The following is a 22474-nucleotide window of genomic DNA, read 5'->3' on the forward strand; positions in this document are numbered from 1 at the left end:
CTGAGATGATCCTTTAAAGTCCACTTATGGCAAGGTCAAGGACTGTAAGCAAACAATATACAATCCAGCCACTGAAAAAAAAGGGGTATCAAATTGTTGTCGTAAAAAAGAGGCGGGTGTGGATTAAGCCAAACAAACATAAAAGGATTTGTTTATCTGTAATCCCAACAGACACGCATGGAAGGCAAGGCACACACACACACACACACACACACACACAAGGAAAGGTAGATCTCTAGAGCCACCATAATGACCTTGTAATTATGCAGGCAGGTTGGTGTGCTGGCGAAATTCACAATGCGATATGAGTGAGTGCGGTTTCCCTAGTCCTGAAGTCATGTAAAGTCAATAGCATTCCCTGGGTCCCGACTCGCATGCAGCTCACTGAATACAAATGGAATACGAAAGCAGAGGATAGCAGGAAATACCACTGAGCAGTTAATGATGGATATCGGGCCTTTGAGTGAGAGAGATCAGCTTGACTGTGATTGGACTTCATTGTAATGCTAAGGACTAGCTGTTCCCAGAGCTTTATATATGGCTAGCACTGACATTTGAATCATATGGGATTTTGAATAATGTAAGTCTACGCAGTTATACATCTATAGCCTACATGTGGTCTTCCAGTAAGCTAATGTCGTATAATAATTTAAGCCACAACAGATCATTCCATTAGCGCATTATTCCGCAATGTGGAAATTAACTCAATGTAATACAGCAGTTGGCTCATAAAGAACATTTAATGTAGTTGAAGTCAGATCTCTGACCCTTTGCTGGCATGTTCAGCCCGGTTACAGATATGCACATTAAAATGTTTATCAACAATTAGAATTACTATCATTCAATAAAAAATTCAATAAATCCACAATTATCTCCGGCTGCACTGTAATGTAGTTAATTTGATTTCTCTCTTCACTGCGTCTCTGTGAATTACTGTAAGGGGCACAGAACCAATCCTCATAGCACATTATTATGATAATCATTATGATTGTTGTCCTTGTAAGATGTTGTTCCACAGAGTATTCATCATTCAGACCACTGAATTCTATGTGTGAACATCATACCTGTAATGTTTTCCTGTGCCTGGACCTCTGGAGTAGTTGGTAGGGGTGGCGTTGCACTGCGAAAAGCTGGACTTACAAACAGCTCCCTCATGTGGTTGGGAGGACCTCTTACAATACTGCAAAATAAACAAAGACATTTAAATATATACTGCTCCAAAAAATAAAGGGAACATTTAAACAACACATCCTAGATCTGAATGAAAGAAATAATCTTATTAAATACTTTTTTCTTTACATAGTTGAATGTGCTGACAACAAAATCACACAAAAATAATCAATGGAAATCCAATTTATCAACCCATGGAGGTCTGGATTTGGAGTCACACTCAAAATTAAAGTGGAAAACCACACTACAGGCTGATCCAACTTTGATGTAATGTCCTTAAAACAAGTCAAAATGAGGCTCAGTAGTGTGTGTGGCCTCCACGTGCCTGTATGACCTCCCTACAACGCCTGGGCATGCTCCTGATGAGGTGGCGGATGGTCTTCTGAGGGATCTCCTCCCAGACCTGGACTAAAGCATCTGCCAACTCCCGGACAGTCTGTGGTGCAACGTGGCGTTGGTGGATGGAGCGAGACATGATGTCCCAGATGTGCTCAATTGGATTCAGGTCTGGGGAACGGGCGGGCCAGTCCATAGCATCAATGCCTTCCTCTTGCAGGAACTGCTGACACCCTCCAGCCACATGAGGTCTAGCATTGTCTTGCATTAGGAGGAACCCAGGGCCAACCGCACCAGCATATGGTCTCACAAGGGGTCTGAGGATCTCATCTTGGTACCTAATGGCAGTCAGGCTACCTCTGGCGAGCACATGGAGGGTTGTGCGGCCCCCAAAGAAATGCCACCCCACACCATGACTGACCCACCGCCAAACCGGTCATGCTGGAGGATATTGCAGGCAGCAGAACGTTCTCCACGGCGTCTCCATACTCTGTCACGTCTTTCACGTGCTCAGTGTGAACCTGCTTTCATCTGTGAAGAGCACGGGTGCCAGTGGCGAATTTGCCAATCTTGGTGTTCTCTGGCAAATGCCAAACGTCCTGCACGGTGTTGGGCTGTAAGCACAGCCCCCACCTGTGGACGTCGGGCCCTCATACCACCCTCATGGAGTCTGTTTCTGACCGTTTGAGCAGACACATGCACATTTGTGGCCTGCTGGAGGTCATTTTGCAGGGCTCTGGCAGTGCAAAATGCCAGAGCCCTGCAAAATGCACAAAGGCTGAGGTAGCGGTCCTGCTGCTGGGTTGTTGCCCTCCTACGACCTCCTACACGTCTCCTGATCAATTTGGCCTGTCTCCTGGTAGCGCCTCCATGCTCTAGACACTACGCTGACAGACACAGCAAACCTTCTTGCCACAGCTCGCATTGATGTGCCATCCTGGATGAGCTGCACTACCTGAGCCACTTGTGTGGGTTTTAGACTCCGTCTCATGCTACCACTAGAGTGAAAGCACCGCCAGCATTCAAAAGTGACCAAAACATCAGCCAGGAAGCATAGGAACTGAGAAGTGGTCTGTGGTCCCCACCTACAGAACCACTCCTTTATTGGGGGTGTCTTGCTAATTGCCTATAATTTCCACCTGTTGTCTATTCCATTTGCACAACAGCATGTGAAATTTATTGTCAATCAGTGTTGCTTCCTAAGTGGACAGTTTGATTTCACAGAAGTGTGATTGACTTGGAGTTACATTGTGTTGTTTAAGTGTTCTCTTTATTTTTTTGAGCAGTGTATATAACCTATTACTGTATTAGCATTAATCTATATTGATTAGACGGATCATAATGCTTGTTTATGCATACAATAAAAATACTTTGGACTATGCAAATTGTTAAGTACAGGTAAGCACAGATGTTTTATTTTTAGCACTCCATTTCCAGAGTCAGTATGGAATGGCCATGTTCTTTTGGAGGCATATCTAAAAATGTACATCACTTAAACATAACCCAATGTCCTCACACACAATCCCCCTTTGACTGCCACAGCGTGAGGTAGACCATTACTTGACTAGAGAAGAATGATTACAGGAATCTAAATGGCATTCCTGTGCTCTATCTATTCCACTCTCCTTCCGCTATTTTGCTGTGTCAATGAGGGAGAACGGAAGAGAAATTGAAATTGAAGTAGAACTATACATCTCAAGTGTAGCATAGGAATGTTGATAGTTGATAAAGGAGTGGTGTAGAGGAGGAGAGCCACTATAATTGGATATTACACCCGGACAGACAGCAGATTAACCCAAGGAGGTTCTTGGTACCACTATCCCTGATAGCAACCATGCATTAATCCAAAATAAGATTATATTAAATAATTTCTCAGATTTCTTTTATTATTGTCGCCCAGAGCCTAGAGCGTGAGCATGATTTAATAGGAATTCCTCACACTGAGAGCCATTACTGATAATGGAGCTCCAATAATGAATTCACTGACACAATAGAAATAATACTAGGTCAAATATAAATGGTGCCAATAAGGGTGTAAGAATCTGGGTTAAATAGATGGACTCATGCAGCAATTTGCCATCCAACCAGTTTAACTTGTTGGTGAGCTCATTTAACAGTACACGCAGACAATGATGATCTAGAATTACAGAAAAAGCTATTGGTGTAAGGACAGACGCTTGGAGACAAGAAGCAAGTACAGGAAGTGAACATTTAATAAATAACTGACAAGAAACAAACAAGGACAGCGTCTGAACAGGGGAAACATAATGACGATAATGCTGACACGGGGAACAAACTGAGGAACAGACAGATATGGAAGGGACAATTAACAGGTGAGTCCAATATTGCACTAATGCGCTTAATGATGGTGACAGATGTGCATAATGATAGGCAGCCTGGTGCCCTCGAGCGCCAGGGAGGGGAGCGGGAGCAGGCGAGCCTGACGGGCCGGTCGAGACATAGGAGTCGGACGAGCCGTCTGAGGCGTGGAAGCCAGATAAGCCGGCTAAGGCGTGGGAGCCCGACGAAACGGCTGAGACGTGGGAGCCCGACGAGCCGGCTGAGGCATGACGTGGGGGGGAGCCTGCCGAGCCAACCGAGGCAAGGAAACCTCTTGAGCCTGCTAAGGCGTGGGAGCCCGATGAGCCAGCTGATGCACCCCCGGTTCCTTTGGCAGAGGCACCCGACGTCACCAACAAAACAAAAAACTCCTTGATGCTTCAAATTGTGGTGTCAGCATTCTGTAAGTACAGACGCTTGGAGACGAGAAGCAAGTACAGGGAGTGAATATTTAATTAATAAAACATGAAACAAGACAGGACAGCTTCTGGACATGAAAAACATAATGACAATAATGCTGACACAGGGAACAAACTGAGGAACAGACAGATATAGGTCAACAAAGTGAAGGAGTCCAGGTGAGTCCAATTTTGCGCTGTTGCGTGCAATGATGGCTACATGTGTGCGTAATGATGGGCAGCCTGGCGCCCTCGAGCGCCATGGAGGGGGAGCGGGAGCAGGTGTGACAATTGGAGGTATTTCAACAGAGAACTGGATGACTCCTTGAACTTAAGACTAGACATGTCTCTGAGTCTGAACCACCTTTTAAAGTATCCAGTGTGCACATTGGCATGACCAAAATGAGAGATGTGTAACTTGTTTCTTAAAACCTCTCTGGGGTAGGGGGCAGTATTTTGACATTATCCAACAAAAGGACCATTTGTGATGTAACTGGGACCTTTTGGAGTGCCATCAAAGGTAAGGCATTTTTATATCGCTATTTCTGACTTTTGTGTCGCATCTGCCTGGTTGAAATATGATTTTCATGTGTTTGTATGCGGGGCGCTGTCCTCAGATAATCGCATGGCTTGCTTTCATCTTAAAGCCTTTTTGAAATCTGACACGGTGGCTGGATTAACAAGAAGTTAAGCTTTATTTTGATGTATAACCTGTTGGGCCTAGGGGGCAGTATTTGTACGGCCGGATAAAAAACATACCCAATTTAATCTGGTTACTACTCCTGCCCAGTAACTAGAATATGCATATAATTAGTAGATTTGGATAGAAAACACTCTGAAGTTTCTAAAACTGTTTGAATGGTGTCTGTGAGTATAACAGAACTCATATGGCAGGCAAAAACCTGAGAAGATTCCATGCAGGAAGTGGATTTGTGGAATCACCTTCAACACTTTGCCTATGAAACACACCATGATTTAGGATTCATTTAGCACTTCCTAAGGCTTCCACTAGATGTCAACAGTCTTTAAAAAGTGGTTTGAGTCTTCTCCGGTAAAAACTGACCGAACGAGAGGCCTGGAAAGTTGGTCATAGGGGGAGGGCCATTACTACTATGACGCGGGCGCCCATGGGTACCCTTTCGTTCCGAAACATTTAGTAAGACAATGCAATCGTCTGCCTTGAATATTATTGAATCTCTGATTGAAAAAGGCCCTAAAGATGTATGTTATACAACGTTTGACATGTTTGAACGAACGTAAATATATATTTTTTGCACATTCGTGACGACAAGTCTCGTACATTATGAGTAGCCTTCAGAACGCGCTAACAAGAAGGAGCTATTGGGACATAAATTATTAACTTTTTCGAACAAAACTACATTTGTTGTGGACCTGGGATTCCCGGAAGTGCCTTCTGATGAAGATAATCAAAGGTAAGGGAATATTTACAATAGCATATTTGATTTTAGATGGTTCCAAGATTGCGCTAACCTGTATCACCTAGCCTATTTTTCTGAGCATAGCACCTCATTTATTGCAAAGTGTGATTTCCCAGTAAAGTTATTTTTAAATCTGGCAATGTGGTTGCATTCACGAGATGTTAATCTATAATTCTTTGAATGACAATATTACATTTTAACAATGTTTTCGAATAGTAATTTTGTAAATTGTAGCGCTGATTCACCGGAAGCATTTGAGGGAAAATATTTTCTGAACGTCACGCGCCGATGTAAAATGCTGTTTTTATATACATATATATATGAACTTTATCGAACAAAAAATGCATATATTGTGTAACATGATGTCCTAGGAGTGTCATCTGATGAAGATTGTCAAAGGTTAGTGCTGCATTTAGCTGTGTTTTGGGTATTTGTGATGCATGCTAGTTGCTTTGAAAATGGCAGTGTGATTATTTTTGGCAGGGTACTCCCCTAACATAATCTAATGTTTTGCTTTTGCTGTAAAGCCTTTTTGAAATCGGACGACGTGGTTCGATTCAGGAGAGGTGTATCTATAAAATGGTGTAAAATAGTAATATGTTTGAGAAATTGAAGTTATAGCATTTATGAGGTATTTGTATTTCGCGCGACGCAATTCCACTGGCTGTTGACTAGGGTGGGACGCAAACGTCCCAGGTTCCCAGACAGGATAACACATACATTTTCAAGAATGTTAAATATTTGAATTTAGTATTTTTGAATTTCGCACTCTGCAATTTCACTGGATGTTGGCCAGGTGGGACGCTAGCATCCCACCTACCCTAGAGAGGTTTTAATAGCAAGAAGATGACCAAGGATTTCCTGCAGATCTTCTATGGCATTCTCATTATATTTACACCACATCTATGGTGCCTACTACTGTGCCCTGTCTACCCTCTTCCTGTCCACTGCTGCCAGGGCTGACTTTGTCATTTTGATGGGGAAACAGCATGAGCCCTGACTAAGTAAAGGAGATGTCATCATGACTTCTCAGCTGTATGACTAATAGCAGGATAGTGAGCTCATTAGGTAGACTCTTGCTATCTATTCCTTGTCCTAAGCTGACCATTTGGATACTTGGATCTTGGACAAATATAGATCCTTGACTTGTACCTGGTTCTTTCAGAACAATCAATACTGATACATTCATCACGACATTAATAAGGAGGCATGGATTTCAAATACACAACATTAAATTAATGCAGCAAGATTAAAAAGGTTACTATAATTCAAATGTGATTTTGAATTAATAAAGCCAAATTAAAGTATTATTCAGGGAAGCAACTTTGGTTTTAGAAGTGTGGGGGGGGCATAACCTGGCAGGGGGACTTCCCTCAGAATTTTTTTGGGGCATCTAAAGCTAATTTATTGCATGAGTAGTCTTTTCTTTCAACCAATCGATTGGTCAAAAATTTTAAACGTGTATTTTTCCATATATAGAAACACCCTATGTGTTTTAATAAAATCAACTGTAAGTACTGAACTTGTCTGATGCATTAAGCACGCCATTTGATTAAATAATGAAGACACACAAAAGAGATCAAGATAGCTGAACCAGAAGAAAAAAGCCTTTTCCCGACCTTCCTTCTCCCGCTGCTGCTAGCCTTCGTAGATTCTGCTCTCATGACTCTCTCTCCTGGGTGAGGATCAAAAGGGCCCATCAGCAAGGCCAATGGCTGACAGACTCTTTCTCCTGGGGGAGTTGGCCCGGTTTTATGACTTAAAAACCTCATCGTAAATACCTGGCAGAAACTCTCCCTTTGGCTCTGCAGTATTGAGAATTGAATGTCTGAGTGTTACAGAGAGACTCTTGCCAAAGAACTTAAACATCAAACATGGGACATTGAAACAATATAATTCAACATCCAAATGTTGGTAATGATGAGAAATGGAAAATGGAAAATGTATGTCTATTATGTGAGTCATAAAAAATATCAGAAAGACTGTATAACAACATAACTGTATCTCTGAGGGTGTACACATTCTAGTTAGGTTTGCATCTAAATGTTGTATAAAATAAATGATTAAATACAAGAATACTTTTGTGGAGATAACAATGTGATTTTAGCCATCTAAATGACAATTGTTTTTCATATCAACTTTTGCTCAGTCAGTAACCACGCCCCAGTGAGTATAGACATTGTGTCGGCGTGATGGAATGCCCCCTTTTTACCCAAGGAAAAAAGGAGTCGTAACCAAATGTACATTAGACCAGAGAATGTGAGGATGTGGTCCACACGTTGAAGTGGTTGAAATTTAAATACAGACCAGACAGCGTGGAGCGGTAGCTACACAGCTGACAAATGGTTTAAAACTAGAACACCAGAAAATGGTAAGACCCTCCGAAACTCTCGAGTGAAGAAGATAAAGACTACACCAGAACATTCAGTCTGCAGCTGTTTAAGTACAGGTAGTCTAGTAAACTCGACCAAAGACCACCGTGTGTGTAACAGCTGGATTATCCATTCTAACGAGCCCTCAGACAAAGAAGCCTACAACTGCAAAGAACAGTTTCCTCTCACCACCATTGGTACTCTGAAGGATACTTTCTAAGATCAATTTTAAAGGACACTCTAACACGGAACCCAAACCGGCTGAGCGTGTGCGCCATCGTGCGCTATCGTGCATACATTTATTTTGTCCCCCTACACCAAACACGATCACGACACGCAGGTTAAAATATCAAAACAAACTCTGAACCAATGACATTAATTTGGGGACAGGTCGAAAAGCATTAAACATGTTTGGCAATTTAGCTAGTTAGCTTGCACTTGCTAGCTAATTTGTCACATTTAGCTAGCTTGCTGTTGCTAGCTAATTTGTCCTGGGATATAAACATTGAGTTGTTATTTTACCTGAAATGCACAAGGTCCTCTACTCCGACAATTAATCCACACATAAAATGGTCAACCGAATCGTTTCTAGTCATCTCTCCTCCTTCCAGGCTTTTTCATCTTTGAACTTATATGGTGATTGGCATCTACGCTTTCATAGTATTACCACGACAACCGGCAAAACAGTTTGTCTTTCACCCACGTGGGTATAACCAATGAGGAGATGGCACGTGGGTACCAGCTTCTATAAACCAATGAGGAGATGGGAGAGGCAGGACTTGCAGCGCGATCTGCGTCAGAAATAGGAATGACTTCTATTTTAGCCCTTGGCAACGCAGACGCTCGTTGGCGCAATAATTGAATAACATATATTCCTAAATTTATTTTGCAACGCTCGTGCATGTGATGCGAGCGGTGTAGTCAGGGTATTACGATAAAGAAGCCTACTATAGCAAAGAAGAACATTGTGACCTCTGGTGGACAACCAGAGACTTACACAACCAGAGATACATCGATCCACTTCCCATAGATGGATTGAATTCAACAGAGAGACGACAAAGACATCCACACGTAAATATATACATTGCAATTATTTTCTGAATGAGCGGTCATTCATGTGCAAAGTATCCATTCCCATGAGCATAGCTTCTACATGTATGTACGATAAGTCACTCTTTGTCTCTCCCGCTCTTTCTTTCCCCACCCCCTTTCCATTGTGTAACAAGTTGTCATTTCATTGCATTATGTTAGTAATCAATATAACCTATACCGTGTTTGTTTATGTAATCCTGTATGATTATTAAAGTTAGTTAGTAAAATAATTAAGCCAATTTGTGTACCGCTGATTCATGACTTAGGCTAGGGTTCGTGCAGATTTCCGAGGTAGGTCAACGACGTTCAGAATGAGACTGATATGAGGAAATTATTAATTGATGACTGTTATGATGTCAATATATTCTGATATATTCTTGTGTTAATTTGGGAAATGTTAACTCATTAAACAAACTTTTCCTGTTGTGTCCCAGATTCCTAATGAGTTAATTGTTATATGATTAATTTAATCGGGTAATAACTAAACATAGGAGGTAATTATTTGATGAATAGCAGTTATCACATTAATGTAGTCACGTCACGACACTGCCATTATTCTCCTGACGTTGCCGGTAATAGGCTACACCAGCGGTCAGCAACCTTTTCCAGTTGGAGTGCCAATGTATCTTACAATTTATACCAATGTGGGTGACAGTGATGATTTTCATATGCACATCTTCGTGGAACAGTTTAATTTCATTTAGAATAGTCTTGTATCTCAAAATCATTGTCTGTGGTTAATATAAATCTAAATGAAAATTATACAAATCTAAAAGTAACTTTTATTGCCATTGCCAACTCTGTAATAATAATCTACATAAAGCCACCACATAAAAACATTGCAGCGTGCAGGTAGAAAATATCAGAATAAAAATAAATATCCTATAAATCACATTGGCTACTCATGGCCTGTCTGCAATGATCAACTGGGTCACCCCAAAACTCACGCTAGCAAACATGTAACATATTTTTCAGTGTTTTACACTTACAGCAGTGGAATTACATTTCTGAGTGCATGATATTCAGATTCACTGGCATATAGTACGTTCTATGGATGGTCTTAAACTGTAGTAATTTATGTCTGAGATTATATGAACATGACTGGGCATTCAAACAAATCTGTATCCATTCATCATCATCAATATTGTGCTGTGTACTGACTGTGCACCATGACAGTGTAGTCTGTAGAGCTGTTTATACTATGACTGTGTGAAAAGTAGGGAATTAGCTACAAGTAGTATCTAGCCAGTTAGCTTTATTGAATTACTATGGGTTTATGTCCTACGCACACTTCAGTTGGTATTGTAGGCAGGTAACCATGCCAAAATGAAGATAAAATATTGTAGACAGGCAACATATGTGAATAGGCAACATTTCATTCTGAAGTCAGAGTCTATTTTCTCTCGCTTCAGCTCAAGTAATGACCACCATTGATTAAGAACATTTGCATAATTGTACATGGTTGCATGCTGCATACATAATTGTGCATTCTTTGCATACTGTCTGTTGAAGCTTGCATCAATAAATGCTTCAAAATATGTAAAAATGGAGTACGCATTCGAGAAGTGCCCTCTGTGCTCCATTTCACATACTTCAATTTGGACTCATTTGCGTGCTCGTAGTACGGTAGTATGCATTTTGAGAAACACCCATTAGCTAACATTACACGTCAGTTACAATACTAGCTCAGCACTGGGAATAAATACTCAAACAGCAGTTGCCTTGCCAGCTAGATCAGTCAAATAAAGAGCATCCAGTTTCTGCTCTGCTTGTTTTTACAACTTTGAGAAAAAATGCAACACACATAGACAGCAGTAGCAAACAGCAGCACCGTGCTGGTCAGAAGCTTTGCCTTCATACAGCCTGTCCGCAAACTCGGTGGTGTCTGTGTGGTCCTAAATAATCCAGCCCGGTTGAAACCGCCAAACAGTCTACCTGACTGCTCTGAGGCCTCCACGTATTCCTAAAGCACACCGATGTCACTTTTTTTTATAACAGTGCAATGATAAAACTGGGGAGACAAATTCAATTTTAGAATGTTGCTGAATGCAATATTTATTTTCAAGTTGATGGAAATAAAGTGTTATGACATTTCAGAAATCTCTAGACTAGAGGGAGGGAGGAAGGAAATTAGGATGCATGAAAAAATGTGACACGCTCCCACACAATGGGACTATGAAATGTCTTATTTTCAAAATAGACAGCTTCAAGGGATAAATATTACACAAGGAAGAGTTGCACCATGTCTGCTTTGTAAAAAATAGAGAGAGAAGCTCATGGTTTTAAAGCTTTTAAAAGAGAGTTAGACATGGCTGCAGACAAGCATCACCTCACTGTTAAGGTTAAGGATTAACTCCACATTTTTAAGGTTAGGTTTAAGTTTCGGCATTAACCACTAGAGTCAATTGACACACCGGTGCATCAGTCTAAATTACATAACAAAAAAATCCCCATCAAAATCAGTCAGTTTAAGCTAGAGATATCTGTTGTTTTGCATTGGATGCGTCTCAATCAACCGCATCTGGCAGTTTCGCACTTCCACATCTGCGGTGAAAGGTGGCAGACCATGAGACATCCCTAAAATCGGTCTTCTCACGAAAACGGTCCACAAGTGTCACGGGACTCGTCTGAAGGTAACCGGTATTGGTTGTAAAAAATGTATGAAGGTAGTTTTATGCCTAACCCAATAAATGGTTGAAATACGTGTCAAATAAATAAATAAACATACATATATATATATATATATATATATATATATATATATATATATATATATATATATATACAGTATCAGTCAAAAGTTTGGACACACCAACTCATTAAAAGGTTTTTCCAACAGTCTTGAAGGAGTTCCCACATATGCTGAGCACTTGTTGGCTGCTTTTCCTTCACCCTGCGGTCCAACTCATCCCAAACCATCTCAATTGGGTTGAGGTCGAGTGATTGTGGAGGCCAGGTCATCTGATGTAGGACTCCATCACTCTGAGGTGTGTTTTGGGTCATTGTCCTGTTGAAAAACAAGTGATAGCTCACTAAGCGCAAACCAGATGGGATGGCATATAGCTTCAGAATGCTGTGGTAGCCATGCTGGTTAAGTGTGCCTTGATTTCTAAGTAAATCACTGACAGTGTCACCAGCAAAGCACCCCCACACCATCACACCTCCTCCTCCGTGCTTCACGGTGAAAACCACACATACCGAGATCATCCATTCACCTACTTTGCGTCTCACAAACATACGGTGGTTGGAACCAAAAATCAGGACAGATTACCACCGATCTAATGTCCATTGCTCTTGTTTCTTGGCCCAAGCAAGTCTCTCCTTATTATTGGTGTCCTTTTGTAATGGTTTCTTTGCAGCAATTTGACCATGAAGGCCTGATTCATGCAGTCTCCTCTGAACAGTTGATGTTGAGATGTGTCTGTTACTTGAACTCTGTGAAGCATTTATTTGGGCTGCAATCGGAGGCGCAGTTAACTCTAATGAACTTATCCTCTGCAGCAGAGGTAACTCTGGGTCTTCCTTTGCTGTGGCGATCCTCATGAGAGCCAGTTTCATCATAGCGCTTGATGGTTTTTGTGACTGCACTTGAAGAAACGTTCAAAGTTCTTGACTGACTGACCTTCATCTCTTAAAGTAACGATGGACTGTTGTTTTTCTTTGCTTATTTGAGCTGTTCTTGCCATAATATGGACTTGGTTTTTACCAAATAGGGCTATCTTCTGTATACCACCCCTACTTTGTCATAACACAACTGATTGGCTCAAATGCATCTTAGGGCAAGGCCCCTTTTTTTCTCAATTGCGACCTGAATGACGTGCCCAAAGTAAACTGCCTGTTGCTCAGGCCCTGAAGCCAGGATATGCTGTGCGTTTTGTTGCTAACCTTACTTAGCTGCCTGACAACATACGGTTTTTACTTTGTAGATAATTGGCCCTCTTTCTGGGACTCACCCACAAACAGGACCAAGCCTGGCCTGTTGAGGAGTGACGGACTCCATCCTAGCTGGAGGGGTGCTCTCATCTTATCTACGAACATAGACAGGGCTCTAACTCCCCTAGCTCCACAATGAAATAGGGTGCAGGCCAGGCAGCAGGCTGTTAGCCAGCCTGTCTGCTTAGTGGAGTTTGCCACTAGCACAGTCAGTGTAGTCAGCTCAGCTATCCCCATTGAGACCGTGTCTGTGCCTCGACCTAGGTTGGGCAAAACTAAACATGGCGGTGTTCGCCTTAGCAATCTCACTGGAATAAAGACCTCCATTCCTGCCATTATGGAAAGAGATTGTGATACCTCACATCTCAAAATAGGGCTACTTAATGTTAGATCCCTCACTTCCAAGGCAGTTATAGTCAATGAACTAATCACTGATCATAATCTTGATGTGATTGGCTTCACTGAAACATGACTTAAGCCTGATGAATTTACTGTGTTAAATGAGGCCTCACCTCCTGGCTACACTAGTGACCATATCCGCCGCTCATCCGCAAAGGCGGAGGTGTTGCTAACATTTACGATAGCAAATTTCAATTTACAATAAAAAAACAACGTTTTCGTCTTTTGAGCTTCTAGTCATGAAATCTATGCAGCCTACTCAATCACTTTTTATAGCTACTGTTTACAGGCCTCCTGGGCCATAAACAGCGTTCCTCACTGAGTTCCCTGAATTCCTATCGGACCTTGTAGTCATAGCTGTTACGAACCGGCTCAGAGTTCGCAACAAAGGGGAGACAACGTGGAGACAAGTAATATCAAAATATATATTTATTAAATAAAGTAAACTAAGAACAATGAACAATGGTGTGTGTAATCAGTAGTGTAAGTGAGTGTTTTGCATGCCTGAATGTAATAATGCAGGGTGTTGAAAGGTGCCCAAGCAAATAACCAAAAAGCCACAAAACTACCACAACAGAAATCAACCAAGGTGTCTGCATGGAGAGAGTCTCCCCAATCAATGTGGAATAGGTCTATTTGTCCTGGGAACCACCCGGGCTCAGGTGTTTCCCATGTAGCTGACGACCCTCCCAACTCCACCCACCAGCATTCTAATAAGGAAACAAGAGCAAAGAGAGAGAATACGGCAGACAGAGTGGGAGGGTCATCACATAGCAGATATTATTCACATTTTTGGTGACTTTAATATTCACATGGAAAAGTCCACAGACCCACCCCAAAAGGCTTTCGGAGCCATCATCGACTCAGTGGGGTTTGTCCAACACGTCTCTGGACCTACTCACTGCCACAGTCATACTCTGGACCTAGTTTTGTCCCGTGGAATAAATGTTGTGGATCTTAATGTATTTCCTCATAATCCTGGACTATTGGATCACCATTTTATTACGTTTGCAATCGCAACAAATAATCTGCTCAGACCCCAACCAAGGATAATCAAAAGTCGTGCTATAATTTCTCAGACAACCCAAAGATTCCTTGATGCCCTCCCAGACTCCCTCTGCCTACCCAAGGACGTCAGAGGCCAAAAATCAGTTAACCACCTAACTGAGGAACTCAATTTAACCTTGCGCAATACCCTAGCTGCAGTCGCACCCCTAAAAACTAAAAACATTTGTCATAAGAAACTAGCTCCCTGGTATACAGAAAATACCCAAGCTCTGAAGCAAGCTTCCAGAAAATTGGAACGGAAATGGCGCCACACCAAACTGGAAGTCTTCTGACTAGCTTGGAAAGACAGTACCGTGCAGTATCGAAGAGCCCTCACTGCTGCTCAATCATCCTATTTTTCCAACTTAATTGAGGAAAATAAGAACAATCCAAAATGTATTTTTGATACTGTCGCAAAGCTAACTAAAAAGCAGCATTCCCCAAGAGAGGATGGCTTTCAATTCAGCAGTAATAAATTCATGAACTTCTTTGAGGAAAAGATCATGATCATTAGAAAGCAAATTACAGACTCCTCTTTAAATCTGCGTATTCCTCCAAAGCTCAGTTGTCCTAAGTCTGCACAACTCTGCCAGGACCTAGGAGCAAGGGAGACACTCAAGTGTTTTAGTACTATATCTCTTGACACAATGATGAAAATAATCATGGCCTCTAAACCTTCATGCTGCATACTGGACCCTATTCCAACTAAACTACTGAAAGAGCTGCTTCCTGTGCTTGGCCCTCCTATGGTGAACATAATAAACGGCTCTCTATCCACTGGATGTGTACCAAACTCACTAAAAGTCCCAGTAAAAAAGCCTCTCTGGAAAAAGCCAAACCTTGACACAGAAAATATAAAAAAATATTGGCCTATATCGAATCTCCCATTCCTCTCAAAGATTTTAGAAAAAGCTGTTGCGCAGCAAATCACTGCCTTCCTGAAGACAAACAATGTATACAAAATGCTTCAGTCTAGTTTTAGACCCCATCATAGCACTGAGACTGCACTTGTGAAGGTGGTAAATGACCTTTAAATGGCGTCAGACCGAGGCTCTGCATCTGTCTTCGTGCTCCTAGACCTTAGCGCTGCTTTTGATACCATTGATCACCACATTCGTTTGGAGAGATTGGAAACCCAAATTGGTCTACACGGACAAGTTCTGGCCTGGTTTAGATCTTATCTGTCGGAAAGATATCAGTTTGTCTCTGTGGATGGTTTGTCCTCTGACAAATCAACTGTAGATTTCGGTGTTCCTCAAGGTTCCGTTTTAGGACCACTATTGTTTTCACTATATATTTTACCTCTTGGGGATGTAATTCGAAAACATAATGTTAACTTTCACTGCTATGCGGATGACACACAGCTGTACATTTCGATGAAACATGGTGAAGCCCCAAAATTGCCCCTGCTGGAAGCCTGCGTTTCAGACATAAGGAAGTAGATGGCTGCAAACGTTCTACTTTTAAACTCGGCCAAAACAGAGATGTTTGTTCTAGGTCCCAAGAAACAAAGAGATCCTCTGTTGAATCTGAAAATTGATCTTAATGGTTGTACAGTCGTCTCAAATAAAACTGTGAAGGACCTCGGCGTTACTCTGGACCCTGATCTCTCTTTTGACGAACATATCAAGACTCTTTCAAGGACAGCTTTTTTCCATCTACGTAACATTGCAAAAATTTGAAATTTTCTGTCCAAAAATGATGCAACAAAATGAATCCATGCTTTTGTCACTTCTTGGTTAGACTACTGCAATGCTCTACTTTCCAGCTACCCGGAAAAAGCACTAAATAAACTTCAGTTAGTGCTAAATACGGCTGCTAGAATCCTGACTAGAACCAAAACATTTTATCATATTACTCCAGTGCTAGCCTCCCTACACTGGCTTCCTGTTAACTTGTTGTGGATAGGGGGCAGTATTTTCACGGCCGGATAAAAAACATATCCGATATAATCTGGTTATTACTCCTGCCCAGAAACTAGAAAATGCATATAATTAGTAGCTTTGGATAGAAAACACTCCAAAGTTTCTAAAACTGTTTGAATGGTGTCTGTGAGTATAACAGAACTCAAATGCCAGGCCAAAACCTGAGAAGATTCTGTACAGGAAGTACCTTGTCAGACCATTTCTTGGCCTTCTTTGTCATCTCTATCCAAAACAAAGGATCTCTGCTGTAATGTGACACTATCTAAGGCTCCCATAGGCTCTCAGAAGGCGCCAGAACATTGAATGATGACTTTGCAGTTACTGGCTGAAAAACAGTAGCGCATTTGGTAAGTGGTCGATCTGAGAACAATGAGACGGGCGCGCGCATGCATGTGAAGAGTCCATTTTACTTTTTCAGTCTTTGAACGAAAACAACGACTCCCGGTCGGAATATTATCGCTATTTTACGAGATAAATCGCATAAAAATTGATTTTAAACAGCGTTTGACATACTTCGAAGTATGGTAATGGAATATTTTGAATTTTTTTGTCACGATACGAGTCCGCGCGTCACCCTTCGTTACCCTTCGGATAGTGTCTTGAACGCACAAACAAAACGCCGCTATTTGGATATAACTATGGATTATTTGGAACCAAACCAACATTTGTTATTGAAGTAGAAGTCCTGGGAGTGCATTCTGACGAAGAACAGCAAAGGTAATCCAATTTTTCTTATAGTAAATCTGAGTTTGGTGAGTACCAAACTTGGTGGGTGTCAAAATAGCTAGCCTGTGATGGCGAGCTATCTACTCAGAATATTGCAAAATGTGCTTTCACCGAAAAGCTATTTTAAAATCGGACACCGCGATTGCATAAAGGAGTTCTGTATCTATAACCACAGCTAAATGCAGCACTAACCTTTGATGATCTTCATCAGATGACAATCTTTGGACATTATGTTATACAATACATGCATGTCTGTTCAATCAAGTTCATATTTATATCAAAAACCAGCTTTTTACATTAGCAGGTGACTAGCAAGTGACTAGCATTCCCACCGAACACTTCCGGTGAATTTACTAAATTACTCACAATAAACGTTCACAAAAACCATAACAATTATTTAAAGAATTATAGATACAGAACTCCTCTATGCACTCGATATGTCCGATTTTAAAATAGCTTTTCGGTGAAAGCACATTTTGCAATATTCTAAGTAGATAGCCCGGCATCACAGGGCTAGCTATTTAGACACCCAGCGAGTTTAGCACTCACCAAAGTCAGATTTACTATAAGAAAAATGTTATTACCTTTGCTGTCTTCGTCAGAATGCACTCCCAGGACTTCTACTTCAATAATAAATGTTGGTTTGGTCCCAAATAATCCATTGTTATATCCAAATAGCGGTGTTTTGTTCGTGCGTTCAAGACACTATCCGAAAAGGTAAATAAGGGTTACGAGCACGACGCATTTCGTGACAAAAAATTCTAAATATTCCATTACCGTACTTCGAAGCATGTCAACCGCTGTTTAAAATCAATTTTTATGCAATTTTTCTCGTAAAAAAGCGATAAAATTCCGACCGGGAAATCGTTTTTTATTACAAAGAGAGTGAAAGTAAAAGCATGCTATCCCCTCATGCACGAGCCTCAGTCTGATGGCCCTCTGATAGAGCACTTGCCAAACGCGCTAGTGTGTTTCAGCCTGGGCCTTGAATTACGTCATTCAGCTTTTTCCCGGGTTCTGAGAGCCTATGGGAGCCGTAGGAAGTGTCACGTCATGCCAGAGATCCCCTGTTTTTGTTAGAGATGATCAAGGAGGGCAAGAAATGGTCAGACAGGCCACTTCCTGTAAGGAATCTTCTCAGGTTTTGGCCTGCCAAATGAGTTCTGTTATACTCACAGACACCATTCAAACAGTTTTAGAAACTTTAGGGTGTTTTCTATCCAAAGCCAATAATTATATGCATATTCTAGTTACTGGGCAGGAGTAGTAACCAGATTAAATCGGGTACGTTTTTTTTCCGGCCGTGCAAATACTGCCCCCTAGGGTCCCCCAACAGGTTAGACAAGGGCTGATTTCAAGGTTTACCTGCTAACCTACAAAGCATTACATGGGCTTGCTCCTACCTATCTTTCCGATTTGGTCCTGCCGTACATACCTACACGTACGCTATGGTCACAAAATGCAGGCCTCCTAATTGTCCCTAGAATTTCTAAGCAAACAGCTGGAGGCAGGGCTTTCTCCTATAGAGCTCCATTTTTATGGAATGGTCTGCCTACCCATGTGAGAGACGCAGACTCAGTCTCAACCTTTAAGTCTTTATTGAAGACTCATCTCTTCAGTAGGTCCTATGATTGAGTGTAGTCTGGCCCAGGAGTGTGAAGGTGAACGCAAAGGCACTGGAGCAACGAACCGCCCTTGCTGTCTCTGCCTGGCCGGTTCCCCTCTCTCCACTGAGATTCTCTGCCTCTAACCCTATTACAGGGGCTGAGTCACTGGCTTACTGGTGATCTTCCATGCCATCCCTAGGAGGGGTGCGTCACTTGAGTGGTCTTCCTGTCTGGGTTGGAGCCCCGTTGGGTTGTGCCGTGGCGGAGATCTTTGTGGGCTATACTCGGCCTTGTCTCAGGATGGTAAGTTGGTAGTTGAAGACATCCCTCTAGTGGTGTGGGGGCTGTGCTTTGGCAAAGTGGGTAGGGTTATATCCTGCCTGTTTGGCCTTGTCCGGGGGTAGCATCGGATGGGGCCACAGTGTCTCCTGACCCCTCCTGTCTCAGCCTCCAGTATTTAGGCTGCAGGAGTTTATGTTTCGGGGGCTAGGGTCAGTCTGTTATATCTGGAGTATTTCTCCTGTCTTATCCGGTGTCCTATGTGAATTTAAGTATTCTCTCTCTCTCTCTCTCTCTCTCTCTCTCTCTCTCTCTACCTAGGACCATCTGGCATGATGACTCCTTGTTGTCCCCAGTCCACCTGGCCGTGCTGCTGCACCAGTTCCAACTGTTCTGCCTGCGGCTATGGAACCCTTACCCGGACGTGCTACCTGTCACAGACCTGCTGTTTTCAACTCTCTAGAGACAGCAGGAGCGGTAGAGATACTTTCAATGATCCACTATGAAAATCCAACTGACAATACTCCTGAGGTGCTGACCTGATGCACCCTCGACAAGTACTGTGATTATTATTATTTGACCATGCTGGTCATTTATGAACATTTGAACATCTTGGCCATGTTCTGTTATAATCTCCACCCGGTACAGCCAGAAGAGGACTGGCCACCCCTCAAAGCCTGGTTCCTCTCTAGGTTTCTTCCTAGGTTTTGGCCTTTCTAGGGAGTTTTACCTTGCCACTGTGCTTCTACACCTGCATTGCTTGCTGTTTGGGGTTTTAGGCTGTGTTTCTGTACTGCATTTTGAGATATCAGCTGATGTAAGAAGGGCTATATAAATACATTTGATTTGCATATAATTGGTACCATTGGAAAGAAAACACTTTGAAGTTTGTAGAACGGTTAAAATAATGTAGGAGATTATAACACAATAGATATGGTAAGAGAAAATCCAATAAATAACCAACAAGATTTTTTTTTTTTTAGAAACCATGCTCTTATCAGAGGAAGATTTTCAAAAAGTAAGTAAATATTTAATCGCTATTTGTGAATTTATGAAACCTGTGCCGGTGGAAAAATATTTTGATGTGGGGCGCCATCCTCAAACAATCGCATGGCATGCTTTCGCTGTAATAGCTACTGTAAATCAGACAATGCAGTTAGATTAACAAGAATTTAGATTAACAAGAATTCAACCGATATAATACACTAAAATGTAACTAAATGTTTAATATCCATTATTTACTATTTATGATTATTATTTGTACTGCGTGCCCTCCAGTTTCACCGGAAGTTGTCCCTCATAGCGGGACGCCTAGCCCTAAGAAGGAAAGAAATTCCACAAATGTACTTTTAACAAGGCACACCTGTTAATTGAAATGCATTCCAGGTGACTACCTCCTGAAGCTGGTTGAGAGTATGCCAAAAGTGTGCAAAGTTGTCATCAAGGCAAAGGGTGGCGACTTTGAAGAATCTCAAAGATAAAATATATTTTGATTTGTTTAACACTTTTTTGGTTACTGCATGATTCCTTCCTTGTGTGTTATTTCATAGTTTTGATGTCTTCACTATTATTCTACAAATGTAGAAAATAGTAAAAATAAAGAAAAACCCTGGAATGAGTAGGTGTGGCCAAACTTTTGACTGGTACTGTATATACACTACTATCAAGAAATGTCCTTGTTTTTGAAAGAAAAGCACATTTTTTGTCCATTAAAATAACATCAAATTCATCAAAAATACAGTGTAGACATAGCAAATGCTGTAAATGACTATTGTAGCTGGAAACGGCTGATTTTTTTTAATGGAGTATCTACATAGGCGTACAGAGGCCCATTATCAGCAACCTTCACTCCTGTGTTTCATTGGCACGTTGTGTTAGCTAATCTAAGTTTATAATTTTAAAAGGCTAATTGATTATTAGAAAACCCTTTTTCAATTATGTTAGCACAGCTGAAAACTGTTAAAGAAGCAATACAACTGCCCTTCTTTAGACTAGTTGAGTATCAGGAACATCAGCATTTGTGGGTTCGATTACAGGCTCAAAATGGACAGAAACAAAGAACTTTCTTCTGAAACTCATCTGTCTATTCTTGTTCTGAGAAATGAAGGCTATTTCATGCGAGAAATTGCAAGAAACTGAAGATCTGGTACAACGCTGTGTACTACTCCCTTCACAGAACAGCGCAAACTGGCTCTAACCAGAATAGAAAGAGGAGTGGGAGGCCCCGGTTCATAACTGAGCATAAGGACAAGTACATTAGAGTGTCTAGTTTGAGAAACAGACAGCTCACAAGTCTTCAACTGACAGCTTCATGAAATCGTACTCGCAAAACAGCAGACTCATCATCAACATTGAAGAGGCGACTCTGGGATGCTGGCCTTCTACGCAGAGTTCCTCTGTTTACTATTTGTGTTCTTTTGCCCATCTTAATCTTGTCTTTTTATTGACCAGTCTGAGATATGTCTTTTTCTTTGCAACTCTGCCTAGAAGGCCAGCATCCCGGAGTCGCCTCTTCAATGTTGATGTTGAGACTGCTGTTTTGCGAGTACGATTTCATGAAGCTGCCAGTTGCCATCTGCCACTATTGACGTTGAGACTAGTGTTTTACATCTATGTAGATATTCCATAAAAAATCTGCCATTTCCAGCTACAATAGTGATTTACAACATTAACAATGTCTACACTGTATTTCTGATCAATTTGATGTTATTTTAACGGACCATTTTTAATTTTATTTTCAAAAACAAGTACATTTTTAAGTGACCCCAAACTTTTGAACGGTTGTGTATGTATAATATTTTTTTATTACAGCATTTCTTCAGTTAACAACAAATTTTTATTTACAATGACGGCCTACACCGGCCAAACCCGGACAACGCTAGACCAATTGTGCGCCACCCTATGGGACTGCCAATCATGGCCGGTTGTGATACAGCCTGGATTCAAACCAGGGTGTCTGTAGTGACGCCTCTAGCACTGAGATGCAGTGCCTTAGACCGCTGCGTCACTCTGGATTTTACAGAATTACCAATGTTATTTATATAGATTGTAAACAGTAGTGGCCTGAGTATCAAACCTTGGGGCACACCTTTATGTAACTAAAGGAACTCAGATTTGACCTGTTCTACCTTGAAACCATGAAACCATCGGCAAGCATCTGTACCCAACCCTATTGAGGACAGCTTATTCAATAGAATAACATGCTCTGCAATATCAAAAGCTTTTAAACAATTTATCATACATGCAGCACAATTCTGTCTATCATCTAAGGCAGTGGTTCCCAAACTTTTTATAGTCCCAATCCCCTTCAAACATTCAACCTCCAGCTGCGTACTCCCTCTAGCACCAAGTTCAACGCACTCTCAAATTATGTTTTTTGCCATCATTGTAAGCCTGCCACATTCATTGAAC

The 22474-nt window shown here is 41.5% G+C and overlaps 1 protein-coding gene across 3 annotated transcripts in view; it reads right to left on the bottom strand.

Annotated features, from left to right (window-relative positions):
• LOC115153298 (pro-neuregulin-3, membrane-bound isoform) overlaps nt 1-22474 on the bottom strand; it is a 553781-nt gene that overhangs the window by 22178 nt on the left and 509129 nt on the right. For all 3 annotated transcript variants that reach the window (XM_029698589.1, XM_029698590.1, XM_029698588.1), the window contains exon 7: nt 1065-1180. In XM_029698589.1, coding sequence (XP_029554449.1) covers nt 1065-1180 — 116 coding nt within the window. The remainder of the gene's footprint in view (nt 1-1064; nt 1181-22474) is intronic.

Source organism: Salmo trutta, chromosome 18, assembly GCF_901001165.1.
Source record: "Salmo trutta chromosome 18, fSalTru1.1, whole genome shotgun sequence".
In the NCBI taxonomy this organism is placed as follows: Eukaryota; Metazoa; Chordata; class Actinopteri; order Salmoniformes; family Salmonidae; genus Salmo; species Salmo trutta.